Source organism: Paralichthys olivaceus, chromosome 16 (genome assembly GCF_024713975.1).
Source record: "Paralichthys olivaceus isolate ysfri-2021 chromosome 16, ASM2471397v2, whole genome shotgun sequence".
Lineage (NCBI taxonomy): Eukaryota > Metazoa > Chordata > Actinopteri > Pleuronectiformes > Paralichthyidae > Paralichthys > Paralichthys olivaceus.
The window spans coordinates 13,115,015-13,131,401 of NC_091108.1; the positions used below are offsets into that span (position 1 = coordinate 13,115,015).

At 44.4% G+C, this 16,387-nt stretch overlaps 2 protein-coding genes across 2 annotated transcripts; both read left to right on the plus strand.

Annotated features, from left to right (window-relative positions):
* Positions 1-232: 232 nt before the first annotated feature.
* On the plus strand, positions 233-8,518 carry mbd3a (methyl-CpG binding domain protein 3a). Its single transcript, XM_020111333.2, has 7 exons — positions 233-494; positions 1,964-2,129; positions 4,204-4,341; positions 4,646-4,736; positions 4,831-5,008; positions 5,633-5,788; positions 5,919-8,518. Exons 1-6 carry the CDS (start codon positions 481-483, stop codon positions 5,781-5,783), a joined length of 738 nt encoding a protein of 245 aa, XP_019966892.1. The 5' UTR covers positions 233-480; the 3' UTR covers positions 5,784-5,788; positions 5,919-8,518.
* A 1,525-nt stretch (positions 8,519-10,043) lies between these two features.
* LOC109645969 (RNA-binding protein MEX3B) lies at positions 10,044-16,022 on the plus strand. The gene is made up of 4 exons (XM_020111657.2): positions 10,044-10,430; positions 10,959-11,519; positions 13,299-13,540; positions 13,706-16,022. Exons 2-4 carry the CDS (start codon positions 11,021-11,023, stop codon positions 14,915-14,917), a joined length of 1,953 nt encoding a protein of 650 aa, XP_019967216.2. The 5' UTR covers positions 10,044-10,430; positions 10,959-11,020; the 3' UTR covers positions 14,918-16,022.
* Positions 16,023-16,387: the final 365 nt, after the last annotated feature.

Here is a 16,387-nt window from a genome sequence, read left to right on the forward strand (position 1 = left end):
AAAGGGGGCGAGGGGTTGTGTATTTTATTTCAAAAACAAAGAAACATACTTTATGTGTGTCTTTCGCTGTTGCAAATAAAGATTTGTTCAAAATAAACTTTATTGGTCAAAATGAGAATGATCATCTGATCATAAATTCAGTTTTATAAATGTCAGATTTAATCCTGCGGGGGGCAGTAGTGCACCTAGAAGCGCTTTACACAACCCAATGACGCCAGAAGAAGATCGTGCTGCTGTGTGTGAGCTCATTGTACGGACTAGTCTTTACAGAGGGTCTGGCGGATGGATTTGCGGCGCTCGTTCTGTGAAGGGGCAGGCGCAGTGATTCCACAGCGGCACAGGTCGAGGAGACAGACAGTGGGATCGATAACAAACGGAACTCGGTGAGAAAATTCATGACCGGGACGAGGAGCGCAGAGCTGGCTTCAGATCTGCCGTGAGCCCGTGGAACAGGAGAGGAAAGCGGGACGCAGCGGGACCATGGAGAGGAAAAGGTGGGACTTTTAAAAAGGCGCAGATGTTAGCGTGAAAGTTTGTGTGCAGGAAATAGACGCATGCAAACACACACGCACACACATACACACACGTCCTGTAGTGGGGAAACCCTCATCTGCTAATGAACACGTCCGTCTTATTTATTTACACTACTAGTCAACGTAGCTCCACTTTGGCTGCAGGGAGTTGTAGTTGTATCACACTGGGTAACTTTAACAGCACTAATTGATATGCTAGCTGCCGGTTACGCTGACGTTATTTACGTTAGCGGCGCTGCTAGCTTGATTAGCTAGCTAAGTTTCATTGTTTACACACGCTTGACTGGCGGTGCGACGGGCCCCGCCGCACTCACCGCAGCTCGGACAGAAACATCCAGGATACAACACGGAGACAAAGGATATGTTGTCACACCATTGTTTTATCCACCCGCAAGTCTCCGAATTATCTATAATTCACAATTTAAGAGGCAGCAAGTCTGTTTTTCAAATCACAAACCGCATCAGTTAATGAATCCTCCTCAGAACTTCTTATCTGCTAACATCCACTCGAGTGTTTCCATTAATGCACACGTTTTAAACCCTGTGTGTGGTCGCACTAAAGTGCTCAGTATCATCTGACTCCTTGTCATTGCATCTGTAATGGAGGGAAAACCTTCAACTCCCGAGACCTTTCAGTTGTTCACAGTGAGGTCACTTAGAAAACTTAATCCAGCTTTAGCCTGTGGAGAAGACTACACGATCAGAATGAACTGAGAAGTGGCCTCAGCTTTGAAGAAGGTGAATCTATACCTTCATTTATTATCATCATTATGGTTATGATTTTGATAAGCCGTTGCCAACTCAAACACGGTGACAATAAAAGATAAGATGATCCCTTATTGGTCCCACAATAAGGATAGGAGCACAGTCAAAAAGTAGGCATCCATAATAAATAAATAAATATGCAGTTTAGACACAAGGGCATGTAACTATGGAATTGATATATTTATATATATATATTCACAATATGAACAGTGTGAGCAGAATATATACAGTGTGATGGAGTGCACATCAGCCATTGAATTGTTGAGGCAGAATAAGTGTTGCACTGTAAAACTAGTTAAACCTGATTTTTTCAAGTGCAGTCCCAGAATTGGGGTGTGTGCACTGAGTTCTACTGGGAGCAGAGATGATTGTACAGCAGGTGCTGGTAGGAACAACCCGCTATACGTCTCCATCAGACTCTAAAGGTTAATCAGTCTGTCACTGAAGGATACAGAGACAAATAATCCTTCACTGTCACGTTTACACGTCTATTTACAGTCTCCAAACTAACTTAACTGTCATCAGCATGTCTTTGGATGGTGGGAGGAAGCTGGACTACCTGGAGAAAACCCACAAACACTTGGAGAGAACATGCAAACCTCAAACCAAGATTCTTGCTGCGAATAGTCATGTGATACTGTTTTTTTCCCTGTTTTTCTTTCTAGTATACCCGTTAAGTGCATTCTCAACAAGCCCCAGATAGTCCGTGGTCTGAGTGGAAACCTTCACACAGATGTGAATGCCAGCCACTCTCGAGCTGGAAGGTCTCTCCTGACCAAAGTGCAGCGCAGCAGGCACAAGCACCACTACGAAACCAACCATCATATCAGGGTAAGACTGTGTTTTGTGTCATGGAGCATAAATTCCTGAGGTGGAGGGAAAATATACCCTTCAACAGAAATGAAGGTATGAAGTTCTTTCTGTTGCAAACCAACTGAGCACATGTGACAATGGAATTTGTATTTCTAAAGAGAAATTTGTAGTCTTAGAAAGTAGTCACGTGTCAGTATATTTGAGAAGAAAACTGCCTTAGCAGTTGAAAATATGTGGATATTCTTTTCTCTCCCACAGATAGAACACGGAGTTACAGACAACTCACCCACAACACAAAAGTTTCACATCACAGTCTTCATTACAAGTCCATATACCCTGTTTTACTAATCCCAATCTGAGAAACTCCTGCTCTCATGTTTTTTTGCTACACTGGCTGCAGCAAATATTGTTCAAAATATATTCACACACCTGTTAACAATGGGAAGTCGTGGACAAAATGTGCACATCCACAAAAAGACTGTCAAAGAGAGTTGCACACTTAGAATATTCACTCACAAATACTTTTTCCTCTTAGATATTCTTCTAGCACTAACACAAGTCAATAGCTACAGCTGCTTCAATCTACTGCAAAATTACATGTTCACTGCGCTGTAACAATTTACTTTAACAATAGTATGTGCAGTGTCTTTATATATAAACTTCCCCTTAGACCTATTCATGTTATTGTTTCACATCATTTAATCACAGTGTTTTTTTATTGTGCTGTTTGAAAGAGACCACCAGAATAAGTTCATATGTTAACACTTGACATTAATGTGCACCTGGGAGGATCCAAACAGAACTGGACATTAGGGTTGTACAAAATGACTAAAATCCTAAAAGGTCATTTTCTTTCCAGATGACTGAGCATATTATTATTCATTAATCAAAAATAAATCAAAACCTTCTTTCAACCATGTGAATTGGCTGTTCAGAGTCCTTCTGTTCAGAATTAAGAAAACCCAAGGACCACAACAATTTGCATTGGAAAACCCCTGCTGTACTGAACTGGGTCAGCCAAGGACAAAAAATGGCAAAAGATGACAGAAACATTGTGAAGAGAAATCTAAAACGACGGTCTGACATCACCACCAACCTCCACAGGGCAGGAGAGAAAGTATCACAATCCACCGCTTGAATAAGACACTGACAGCAGAAATATTAAGGCCATATCACAAGATACAAAACACTCGCAGGCAGTAAAACATGGGATGTCCAGAGAAGTACAGAGATGCGCCGCAAACATTCTGTAACAAAGTTTTCAAAAGGCCAAAGTGTGAAGAAAGAAGGGATCCACTCATGATCCAGAACATACAAGCAGGTCTGTGATGAGATGGAAGATTTTAGACTGTCCTAGTCACTAGACTCCAACCTAATAGAGCAGCATTTCATGTCCTAAAGAGGAGACTGAATTTAAAGTGCAAGTATATGTTACCTAACTTTTGCTCACCTAAAAACAGGGCAGCCTGATACAATAGGTGGTCTGTCGTAAGCTTTTTATCTAGTTGCAAATATTGTTCCAATAAATTAAAGCTGAAACTCTGAACTCATGTTTCATATTTATCTTTGGATCTTTAAACACAAATATCCTCTGTGTACATCAGAAACAAGATAAATGGCCTCACTGTTCCCATGAGTTTTTGGGAGGAACTGCATTGTTTCTATTTGCAGAGACCGAACTTATTTTTGACTTTAACCGGTTTGAGGAAGCAATGTTCTCCTCCTACCGTGTCTGCTGCAAATTACAAAAAGGAGAAATCAGAATACAGACTGGGTCTGACAGTGCATCCTCAGTGCACCTGTACTTAGAAGCTATCCACTCAACTAAGACACATGTTAATGCAAGGTATAAACACTGTCATTTAACCAAACAACATTCTTCCTCCTAAGTTTCCCACGTGCCCTCTGGCAAACAGTAGTTAAGATGCCATGAGACCATTTTTTAAACTAACTTCCTTTGCAGTTGGCCATAAAGTGGCAAAATATATGTCACCATGGCACCAGACGTGTTGCTATTTCTGAATCACTCATTCCCAATGATCCACGTAATAAACACGTAATAGAATTCTTCATGTTCTCATTTTCCTTACAGTCCAAGCCTGATTTAAACACAACACTACCAGTTCGACAGACAGCATCCATCTTTAAACAGCCGGTGACCAAGGTAACAAATCACCCCAACAACAAGGTGAAGACAGACCCGCAGAAAGCTGTGGACCAACCCAAGCAAGTAAGTCGGAGAGCAGGAAACATGCAGGTGTTAGTACTATCTCAGTAAAGAGTAAAACTGCATGCAAGAGTCAAAGGAATCAGCTTTACCTGCAAATTTTAATTTGAGTAACTCACTCAGAGTTCAAAGCCTGGTGATTTGACATGACTCGCTTTTGGAGAGTATTGAAGGGCTAATTTGCCCGGACGCAGATATCTGTATACATTTCACAATAAAGCATCATTTCCGTTTTGAATTTTAAAAAAAAACAAAACTTTACAAGGTCCCCCTCCCCCGTGTTTTCTTGGTTTGCTTCAATCTTCAGCTGTTCTGGGAAAGAAAGCTGAGCGGCTTAAATGCATTCGATATTGCGGAGGAACTGGTGAAAACTATGGATCTTCCCAAAGGTTTACAGGGTGAGAGTAACAGACAACATGACTGCCATGTATAATTCAAAGTAAGAGTTTTCTACAACCTTGACATGTCCCTCTGTTTTTTTCCCTGTCATAGGTGTTGGGCCTGCATGTTCAGATAAAACACTGCTTTCTTCCATCGCCAGCGCGCTGCACACCAGCCCTGCACCCGTCACCGGACAGCTCACTGCTGCGGTGGAGAAAAATCCTGGAGTGTGGCTCAACACAGCGCAGCCTCTTTGTAAAGCCTTCGTAGTGACTGATGATGACATCAGGTGAGAGGTGCACATGTGCAACACAGCTGCACTGTCATTGATCTATGTATGCGGCAGGATACTACGAAGGGTAACAAGCCTTTAATGTGTGTCTGCCCCAATCCTGAATCATTTTATCAGCAGTGGGCTGCCAATATAAAATAGATGTTGTGTAACAGGTTTTGGTCATAACTCAAGGAATCAGATTCATATGAATTCATTCATATGATATGATAGAATATGCTATATAAGATTAAACCCCTTAATCACCATGGTTAAGATGGCAACATGAATCGTTCAGAAGCGAATAATCTTGGAACTAACTCGACTTGAAGGACAGTCTGACTGGCTGTTGAAGATTGTGAAACAGCCCACTGTACTGATGAATCTGGTTCAGTGTTGTGAGTGTCCCTGCAGTCACTCATACCAAAACTTCTCAGGCTTACATTGCACTGTCCAGTGTTTTGGTGGGATGTGATTTAGAACAACCAAGTAAAATTTGCTGAAAGAGACTGAAAAAATGAAATGGCTATATTTATTTCTCTGCTCTCAAAATCCTTCTGTGTTTTCCATGATAGGTGTGTGTTCCTTAGTGCTAGCTTTTATTTTTTCTAATTTTGTTTTTCCTTGCCTGTGTCCTTATAGGAAGCAGGAGGACCTGGTGCAGAATGTGAGGAGGCGGCTCGAGGAGGCTCTCATGGCTGACATGTTGGCTCATATAGAGGACGCCACTGCAGACACAGCAGCCGACAAAGTAGAAGAGAAGGTTGAGCAGGTGGACAATGAGGAATCATAGCCAAGGTATGCTAATGATTAATGTGTAGCGGCCATCATCTTGTTTTCCACTATCCATTTACAGACTTCTTACACTTTAAAAAGCTTAAGTACTCAGCTAAACATGTACCTTGTCTCTTTCTCATCACTCCTACAGGCCCGACATGACGTTTGCCGGTAAACTGGTTTTATTTTCACACAATTGGCTCCATGAAGATTTTTTATAAACGTTTACATGAAGTAGACCCTAAAAACACATTCTGCAAGTCTTGTTAAACAAAAATCTGTTTCTTTTCATCTTTTTTTATATTTGACTATGTAACCCTGAAAGGGTACTTTGAGTTTAAATTTTTACCTCTGTATGACAGTTTTGGATGGTGCTCAATGCAGTGTTACACTCGGTTAACAGCTGTTCAAGCTCAAAGTTAAAAACACAAACCTGGTGTGTGTGTGTTGTGTGTATGTGTGTTGTGTGTATGTAAGACGTATCAGTTCATGTTGAGAACCTCAAGTGTGTTCCTTTTTTAACTGTTCAAGAAGAATATGTTGCTCTTATATTTGAACTCTGGCACTGTAGGTAGTGTTGTGTAGGTTGCCATATGTTTACATGCACACAGCACTCATGTGGCTGTGAATAATCACATTTAGCTCATTTGATAAAGGTTTTACAGTTTAAAGTGCTGTTGTTTCTCATGATAACCTAAGTTTAAGTCCGGGGATGGGGATCCTTTTTTTTTTCCTATCAAGGCCCATTTCATTTTGAGAAAATCCTCAAAGAGGCATACTAAATGACTGAACAGAAATATCACACTAACCCCCTTGATGACGTCTGATGTCAGATGGCGGTGATCATGCAACTCGCAGCTGTTTCTTTAGGTTTTTGTCAGTCAGTCTTGAGCAGAACAGAGTCTTTGCACGATTCAGCTTTGAAAACGCTGCTCTCAGACACAAGTTGTCCCAAACAGAGATGCAAACGTCACTACATGTCTGCTCGGAATTAGGAAGTTCCTCAGGACGCGCATACAGTTTATAAAACTTGAGCAGAAATTTTTGTGGCTTTGAACTCATTGTTGCTCTGCAGCTTGATAATATTATGTTATAGGTCGTCAGGCACATCAGCTGGTTCCACATTAAACGGCTTAACAAATATGCTCCGTTTGTTTACATTTCACGTCCTGAAACAATCATCAAACGCCTGAAGGAGTTTTGCAGACTCACCAGCATATTCAGATGTCATAGCTGGCTTTTTGTAGTTGCAGAGCAGGAAAGTGCACAGTGTTGCAATTACCACAGCTGTAATTGCCCTATGTTTGAAAGCAGAGAGCTAAGAGGCTGGTTGGGACTTTGGAGCTTGATGTGGCGCCCCGGGAGGTTGTTGGTCTGCCACGAAGGCCAGATCACATTGCCACTTGCTATCACTGAGTTGCACGACAGGTTTTCCCTTCATCTCCATGAAGTGTTTTCTCCCTGGCAGCATATTACCTTGATTCAACCCTCGCGCATCTCAATGATAAACCAGATCTCTGAACTCTCAGGCTCCCTCAGCAGCCTCTTAAACTGGCAGCTGTACGGCCCATAGGTTGTCATAATGCCAGTGTGTTCCAGGGAATATGACTGATGTGTTTATGTTTGAGACAGTGGCACACATCTCAATCACTTTCATTCGTACTGAGATTACTTATTTAATGTTTTGACCAATGCCACGAATTATCTTCTGCCATGGCTGAGACTCCATTTGCAACAAGGTGCCTTGAAAGTTAAGGCACCTTGTTACAAATCAAAACCGTATTTAAGTTAATCCCCACCTTTCATAGTGCATGGCTTGCAAAGACAACAATTCCTCCCTCATGTCCTAATCAGCAGCAATCCCACGCACAAAAATGTGTTTGTTATGTCTGTAATTTCATCGCAGGCCAGAGAGAAAAAATGGAAGTTTTTGTGCTGTCCTGAAGAGGGTTTTTTAGTTTTTTATATCTTGTGCCATATCAGTAATCTGTTTTGCAGAAGCTTATTGTAACAAACTGATGGAATGGAATAATTTTACTTAGCAATTAGCTCGTTCACCACAAAACAGTCTATTTGACACTTTCTTGTGAACTCTGCTCAAGAGTGTTTACTTCATCCAAGAGCTTTTGCCTTTGCAACTCTTCTAGTAAAACCTGTTTCCAGCTGTAATGATGGTCGAGATCAGATTTTTTAAACATTGAGACTATGACCCCACATACTAAACACACCTTCTTGTCTTTTGACTTCATTTTTTTTTTTTTTTTTTAATCTATTTCTCTTGGAAAGCATCTGCTTCTGCTTTTCTTCAGAGTTGCCATGATGCTAGTCAGTAATGATTCGTAATGTGTGTGTCTAGAGATGTGTCTGGGACCCATCTGTCATACAACCAGAAGGGACCATACTGAAGGACACTATTATGCTATTATTTTATTTTGTTTTATTGAAGAAAAAAAAATTTAGTTCCCTTTTTTTTATATTTATAAATTGTCCGACGGGCTTATAGGGCTCGAACGTCGTAGGTTCCCTGCCCCTGGTTTAAGCCATGTTTTTTGTTCTGACAGAAAAATTGTCAGTATTGTTTTGCCATGTTTGATTTTATTCAGTAAAAGAAATTGTGTGCCGTAAGAAAATACAAAACAACAAATACAACGCTCATGTACCTCATGACCTGGTGTACTGTACCTCATTACAAGATTCATTTTTGTCTCTGTATCACTGTGACACTGTCGAATAAATACAGCTGTTTTGTTATTGGTGTGTGAGTCAGTTATTACCTCAGCAGGGGAGGTTTTTATTTTTTTACATTTGTTTGTTATTTAGCAGGATCATGCTAAAACTACAAAACAGATTTTTGTGAAATTTTGGGGAGGGGTGGGGTATGACCCAAGAAAGCATCTATTTAGTTTTTGTGTGAAACAGGTTGCAGATCCAGGATTTTGGTTTCTCACTCCCTTTAAATATGTGAAATGGGACATTTTTCAAAATGCCATTTATCTCATAAATATGTAAATTCAGTCATCTCTATGAAAAAAAATCAGGCATGTTTGTGTGTGAGCAATTTGGTGCAGATCCAAATAAAAATCTTGATCTAGTGAATTAAACGTGGTTGAGGGGACTGATGGGCTGGGCAGATAATGTGCTTTACTGAGTGCCATCCGAGTTGTTTTTTCTCTTTAGTTATTACCATTCATTCACTTTGGAGGCTGAGGACGATGGATTCTCATTTTAAGATAAAGGGTTCTCTTATTTAAAGATTTTCATTACATTTTCAAGCCTGTCTGAAAATAATCCCCTTATAAACTTCTGAAATGGAAAAATTTCATCCATATTCTTTCAGACACATGTAGGACAAGAATGTCTTTTTAATTTTAAATTCCATCTTTACTGTATGTCGTCATTGATTCACAGCTCAGCGAGGACACAGAGTAAATCTGGCACAAATAAAAAGGGATAATTTAACAGGCAGCAGGGACGTGAGGAATAATCACAGTGAATACGGAGGTGAAGGCCCTACTCACCATCCACAGTCCCAACAATTTCCATCCGACCAACTCCTTTTCTTAAAAACAATCTTTATCGGTGTGCTTTTTCCTAATTCTGATCTTACCAAATATTTTAATCATTTTATGTTTTGTGTTGTCTTATTTTAATTCTTGTCATCTGAAACATGTTTTATTCCTGTATTCGTGCTGTAATGCTGTGCCATCCATCAAATAGCTTTTCAGTTTTTTAGTATTGTGTCATTTTTTACTTGTAAACCACCTTGCAACTGTGTTTTGAAATGTGCTCTATAAATACAGCGTATTGTTATCATCATCATTACACAACACGTTGTTGTATTGGCAGTATAGAGATAGACCTGACATATAATTGAGATATTTTGCTCATGACACTAGTGCTTTGGGTAATTTATTTGCAATGCTTACATTTCGACATGGAACAATTGCCCATCTGTGATTTTGTTTTCCATAAATGCACACGCACACACTGCATGAGCATCCTCCAGTGCAGGAGCACCCAAAACATCTCCTTGGTAGCCATGATGAACACACCCAGCCGTGAGCACAATTTATCGGGACCCGCACCAACAGGAGGGGGATCGAACACCAGCGTCCCGCAGACACAATGGCTGTGACAGTGGCTTTGCGTGGATGATGCTCTCCTCCTGCTGCATTTGGCCTTTGAACCCATTGTTGTGTCGCGGGTGACGTCAGTGCCGTGTGCGGGAGACGGAGCGGCGTGCGCCTGGCGAGACAAAGGCGGCGGAGCGACCGGGGTCAGGCAGCAGCAGCAGCAACAGCAGCGGCGGCAGCAGCAGCAGCGCGGAGCCGAGAACCACTGCTTTATTTTTTAACTAAAAGGTAACTGCTACCCTCCAGCTGCTGTGTTCCTGACGGTGAGCAGCATGAGGAGCCAGTGACTGTGCTCGCAGGGAGGCTTCACTCTCCAGACAGAAAACAACACAACGCTTCCCTCTTTGCGTTTTTAAACGTTTTTCTCCTACGCCCCCCGTTTAGCTAGTTAGCTAGCCCGCTAGCTCCTAGCGCCGCTCAGCTCCGGTCTCCTCCTCCTCCTGCTCCTTCTCCTGGCTGCTTCTCATCTTCCCCACCCGAGAGCTGGACTGCAGCCGAAGACAGGAGCCCGTCGACAAAGACAAGAGGAAGTAAGTTCTTGTGGTTTTAGCACTTGTTTAATTTAGAAAATTGAGCACGGCTGCCTTTGAGAAAGAGCCCAAGTTGGACTGACAGCGCGGAGCTAGCAGCTAGCTGCGGTGCTCCCAAACAAAGGGGTCGACAACGTGACTGAGTGCCGACTGTGTAGTTAGCCTGTTAGCTTCGGCTGCTGAAGCTAACAACAGCTCGTCTCCTCGTTTTATTTACGTGTTGTTAAAAGCAGCGGCTCACACAGCCGCAGCTGGAGTTACAGACACTGAGGGGTTTCATGTCGGTGTCTGGAAGTAGTTAGTTTGGCTTGTGTTAAAGCGGGTTTAGCTTTATTCTGGAAACACAAGCAGCCCGGATGATCTCAGTTGTCAGACAAGAAGCAACAACAGACAAAGCGAGGCGCCCAAATCAACACTACTACAGTCTGCTGGTGTTTATGAATGATCCGCGGCTGCACGCTGCTCACCGCATCCCTGTTATTAACAAGAAACACAACTCTTAACTTATTCATTATTATTTTATTTCAGGAGAAGAGATCACTCCCAACAAATAGGCATCCGTGATCTGATGTGAGATCCACGGAGAGACTATGCCTAGCCCTTTATTCCACCCCGAGATTATGGACCACGACGTGGTCATCAGCAGCCAGCACAATGGGGTCGGTCTGCCCCGAGAGACGGACCAGGAGTCCCGGGAGGAGGACCACCAAGAGGCGCTCCGCTTCGCCCTGGACCAGCTGTCACTCATGGCCCTGGAGAAAGTGGACTGTGGGGGCGGAGGTGTTGGGCTGACCGACTCTCTGGATGGGACCCCGGTTCCCGCTTCCGAGGGCTGCAACGGCGTCGGTGGAGGGGGGTACATGGACCTACAGATGCTGGAGCATCCCGGCGGGTCGCGGGACTCGCCCTCGTCTTGCTCCCCATCCCCGGAGTACTACGGCTCGGGCGGGTACCACATGACCGGCTCGCACCCCATGCTGCACGGGGAACAAAGCTCTGTCCTCTGCAGCAGGAAAAGAAGTGTCAACATGACCGAATGTGTGCCTGTGCCCAGCTCCGAGCATGTGGCTGAAATAGTAGGAAGACAAGGTAAGATGAGTGTGTCTTTGTGTTGTTGTTGTGATGGTGATACGTTGTGTATGTGCAGCATGCAGCCTGGTGGTTCTTTGTTTGGGTGGCTCCTTGTTTTGGAGGAGGGGGGGTCTGTGAAGTTGAATTTGCCTCATCTCGGTGCCCTGGTCTCCCTGCACTAACCGCATGGCTCTGTAACGCCATCATAACGCGATCACTCCGTTAAAAAGCCGTTCGTCCTGTATTTACATGTGGTTTGGAGCGATATTCAGACAATGTCTTCACAAGAGAGTGGGTGAGAGTGTGGTTGGGGAGTAGGAGGGAGGGGGGAGGGGTGGGAGAGGGTCAGACAAAGCGGCAGATTGTCGGGAGTCTGGACATGTCTAGCTGCCTGCACCAAACAAAGGAAACACACCGAGACCTGCTAGTTTACCACTCAACACACCAGAAGACGCAGATTTGCGCACTGAGCTCATATTCACAACTCTGTTACGTGTGTTTGTGTCAGATCTTTGTTGTGTGCGCTGAGCAGATTTAGGTTGAAACACAAACACGGGACTGGGCGGTGTTACGCCCTGCACCCAGTCTGCTGCTGCTGCTCGCCTCCGAGACGCAGCCTTTATTTCACACACTCCATGCATCTCTATTGTCTCTCATCGACATGTGCAGCACTCTTTAACCACGGCCAGTGCGGTGGGCTTGTGGTTTCACCTGTGGCGGCCGCGGCAGCGTTATGGCATTGTTCTCTTTGTTTGAAAAAGCCATGCTTTCTGCTTCCCACAATGACATCACGCTCCGTGCGCCCGATTGGTCGCCGGGAACCGAGCGTCCATATTTAAAGAAACAGGAGCACACGAGAGGAGGCGCTGCTGGAGGAGGCGACATGAGTTGACACAAGCAGTGCAGCAGCCATTGAGCAATATATATATATTTATATATATAGGAGCCTGCTGCTTTTACCTGCTCTGGTTACAGATGTATAAGGGAATCCTCTGTTACAGCAGCAGTTTTTCAAATATAATGACAAAATGTAAAGGACATAAAATATATTTATGTAATATGCATATGAATTGATTTGCATAGATTTTATATATTTGCTACATGACAACAGGAAGTGCGTAAAGACCTTTCGAGTGTTGCAGTGTGATCTATCAATGAATGCATTGGAATATGATTATTTCTCATATTAAAAATGACATTTGCAGGAGTTCCACCCCCACGTATTTGTTTTTCCAAAATATTATTTTAACACAATGGATTGAAGTGCACTGAATCACTATTTGTCCTCATTTAGAGAAATTTATCAACGCTGTTTTTATTTGGCTGCTTGATATGTTTGTACAACAGAACCACACTTGTTTATAGGTGTAGTCAGGTTAAAACGATAAACATTCGTTTTTTTCTCAGCTGTTTTTATTGAGGTTTTCCTTCAACTTAATTGTCATTTTAATGGCTGTGGTTTATTGTACTGTTGAACTCTGCTTCTGAAAACTGAGAAGTCGTTTTAATGCCCAGTTTGTTTTAGTGAGCGGAGACTGAAAAGAAACAATAGCATCACAAACTACTCCATCCGAAACTAATCACAATATGAGATCAAACCTCAAATACTGAACCGTACAACCTCAGTAAGATTTGTTGCTCTTGTATTATTATTTGATGAATGGTTAGCTGAGTGTTAATAAATCCCTTTAATAGCTTGTTTGTTTGTATAACATAATCACACACGTGGCTTCTTGAGTGTTTTTGTTTAACTCATAAAACTAATATCTTTGTGCTTCTTCCCTCGCCATCTTCCAGGTTGTAAGATCAAGGCCTTGCGTGCCAAAACAAACACCTACATAAAGACTCCAGTGAGGGGCGAGGAGCCCGTCTTCATCGTGACAGGACGTAGAGAGGACGTGGAGATGGCCAAACGTGAAATTGTCTCTGCGGCCGAGCATTTCTCTATGATCCGGGCGTCCCGCTGCAAAACTGGCGCACCCGGAGGGGGAAGCTCTCTTCCTGGACCACCACATCTTCCTGGACAGACCACCATACAGGTACAGAAACCCCTGTGACTTAGTTATCACCCGTTTTTTTTTTTTTTATCTTCCTCCTGCCAGCTAACAAAGGAATTATTGGATGTTTGTTTTATTATCATCTCTACAAAGTAAAGTTTTTGTTTTTCAGTCATTAAAGTCATTCTCTGTGTATCATTGATCCAGGTGAGGGTGCCCTACAGAGTTGTTGGTTTAGTTGTTGGACCAAAGGGAGCAACTATCAAGCGCATCCAGCAGCAGACTCACACCTACATCGTGACACCCAGTCGAGAGAAAGACCCCGTGTTCGAGGTGACCGGGATGCCGGAAAATGTGGACCGAGCGAGAGAGGAGATCGAGACCCACATCACCCTGCGAACTGGAACCTTTGTCGACCTGCAGGGAGACAACGACTTCCACTCCAACGGCACTGATGTCAGCCTGGAAGGCCTGGGCTCCCTGAGCGGAGGGCTGGCGGCGTCTCTGTGGTCCAGGGCTACCAATCACCATTCTGCCCCTCCTCCCCCTCCACCCTCCCCTCCTGCCGCTGTTCCCATGTCCATGCACCACTCCAACAGCCGAAAGGTGTCCTCCTCTGCCGCCTACCAAGCGCACAATGGCGGTATGAACTCGGAAAGCTTCAGCACCAGCAGGAAAGCCAACGAGGGAGGCAGTCCAACTAGTCCTTTTAGCACAGGCTCCAGCAGCGCTGGAGGAGGATTCACATTCGGGGGTGACTCCACCCCGGGGCTGCCCTCCTCAGATGAACTGGGCTTTGAGTTCAGTGCTTCCAACATCTGGGCGCCTTTTGTTAATGGTGGAACAGGCAATAAGACAGGTGGCTCCTCCCAGCAGCAGCCTCTACGTCGCAACAGCAGTGGCCTCAGTGGCGGCGCCATCACTCCACGGTTGTCTCCAACTCTGCCTCAGGACACAGGTGTGGGCCCCCTGGATCACCCGCTGGCCCGTCGTGCACAAAGTGACCCCCTCAGCACTCTCTCCTGGCTCCAGTCAGGCAGCGCAGGAGGCGGCTCCTTCTCCGGAGCATCCAGCTCCAGCTCCGGGGGCTCGTCAACCGGTTACTCCTCTTGCTCGGCCTCCTCCCTGCCCGGCGGCTCTCCGACTGACTCCGAGGGAGGCAGTAGCGGCGTGGGCCTCAGCTCTGGGATCCTGAGTCGACTGAAAGGCGGCTCTGGGGTGGCGGGCCTGGTTGGCGTCGGCCCCGGGGTCAACAGGGACTGCTTTGTGTGTTTTGAGAGCGAGGTGACGGCAGCCCTGGTGCCCTGCGGCCACAACCTGTTCTGCATGGAGTGTGCCGGGCAAATTTGCCAGTCAACTGAGCCGGAGTGCCCTGTCTGCCACACCCCCACTACACAGTGCATCCGCATCTTCTCCTAATGGCCCAGGCGGGGTGGGGGTTGGGGATGGGAGGTGTAATTTGAGGGTGGGGGGCAGGAAGAGGACTTGAGTGGGGCACAGGAAGAGGACTTGAGTGGGGCACCTGCTGTGGCAGAGGCGATGGAAGGATCCACACTAAAAACCTTCACACACATGACGGACCATAATAAATACATTAATAGAGATGATGATACTATACGGATGTTGATTTATTACTGATAACTGTCAAGATGAATAATAACAATAATAATAATAATGACTGACTTATTTTAAGAGTGAAGTTACTAGAAGCTGGTCTGCAGACATCGGGGCTCAGACAGTCTCTGGGCGGTGAACTTGATGGAAGGAAACTAGTGTCTTATCTCTCTTCAGGCCTTCATTTTGAGCCGGAGCAGCGTGCACCACTGGCCGCCGGTCCGTCTCCACATTTCTTCATTCTGGCTTCTTCAGATCTCTGCCTGCTTTCTCTCTCACAGCCTTTCCTTTTGACACTTTTGTACTTAACAGATATTTTTCGATGAAGTTGTCACTGAGGCCTGCACTTTTCTACTCCTTATTTTAATGTTCTTGACAGGACGCAAACGGTTCCAACAACCCCCCCACCCCCCCACCCCTCGATTTCGACATGAAGCGGCGGGGTTGCTGTTATCCCCTTAAGCTTGGTCGGCATGTAGTCAGGCACCTAGCAGAACAATACGCCCGAGGGACCTCTTGAGGATGAATTCCTTGTTTTTCGTTGCCACAGAAGAAAAATTAGCCATCAGTGATGCCAAATGAATGCTATAAATAGACGTCTTGTTATTCTTGATAAAACTCAATAATGTGTTGGATGAATTTGGATGAGTCCGCCCCACATTTATAATGTGGCAGCTGCATCGATTCACATGATTTTATCCTCTTGAATAAGTCAAACATACCATGAGTGATGATGAAGGCATGTGTCTGAGGTCTGTACGTATGAGCTGCCTGACAATCACTTTACATCTCTCTTGCGCGCGCGTGTGAGAGTAACGCCCGCTCATGCTGTTCTTCACCTCTGCATTGTTACGCATCCTCCACCAGGAGAAGGTTCTGGTCTCTGTCCCGCTGCCCCTCCTTTACTTCACTCTCACCCGACGCTCTGATCCATCCACACTGGGACACTTTCCTCTCACTTCCTGTCTGTTACACTCAGATCGACTCATTTCGTGTTTTCTACTTGTGTTTGACTCTTGACTGTCGAGTGTGTGGCTTACAGACATGTTTTGAACTCTAGGATCAGATAGGGCTTTTCTGATGTCACACGTGAATGTTTTTGTCCAGGTTAAGGAGAGACGTCCGCTCCTCCCACATGAAACAATAACAAGGGGCTTGATTTGAAGCATTTTTTTTTCATGCACTGTAATCCTCAGCCCCTGTAAAAAAAAAAAAAAAGTAAAATGAAAAAAAAAACTTAAAAAACTAAAAAGCCAAAAAAGAAACAGCTCTTAC

Excerpts from the sequence above, each read along its gene's own strand:
- LOC109645969 (XM_020111657.2), top strand. The coding sequence starts at position 11,021 with ATGCCTAGCCCTTTATTCCACCCCGAGATTATGGACCACGACGTGGTC. Across the intron at positions 11,520-13,298 it reads TGAAATAGTAGGAAGACAAG|GTTGTAAGATCAAGGCCTTG; the intron begins GTAAGATGAGTG and ends GCCATCTTCCAG. Across the intron at positions 13,541-13,705 it reads CTGGACAGACCACCATACAG|GTGAGGGTGCCCTACAGAGT; the intron begins GTACAGAAACCC and ends TCATTGATCCAG.
- mbd3a (XM_020111333.2), top strand. Across the intron at positions 2,130-4,203 it reads AAACCAACCATCATATCAGG|TCCAAGCCTGATTTAAACAC; the intron begins GTAAGACTGTGT and ends TTTTCCTTACAG. Across the intron at positions 4,342-4,645 it reads CTGTGGACCAACCCAAGCAA|CTGTTCTGGGAAAGAAAGCT; the intron begins GTAAGTCGGAGA and ends TTCAATCTTCAG.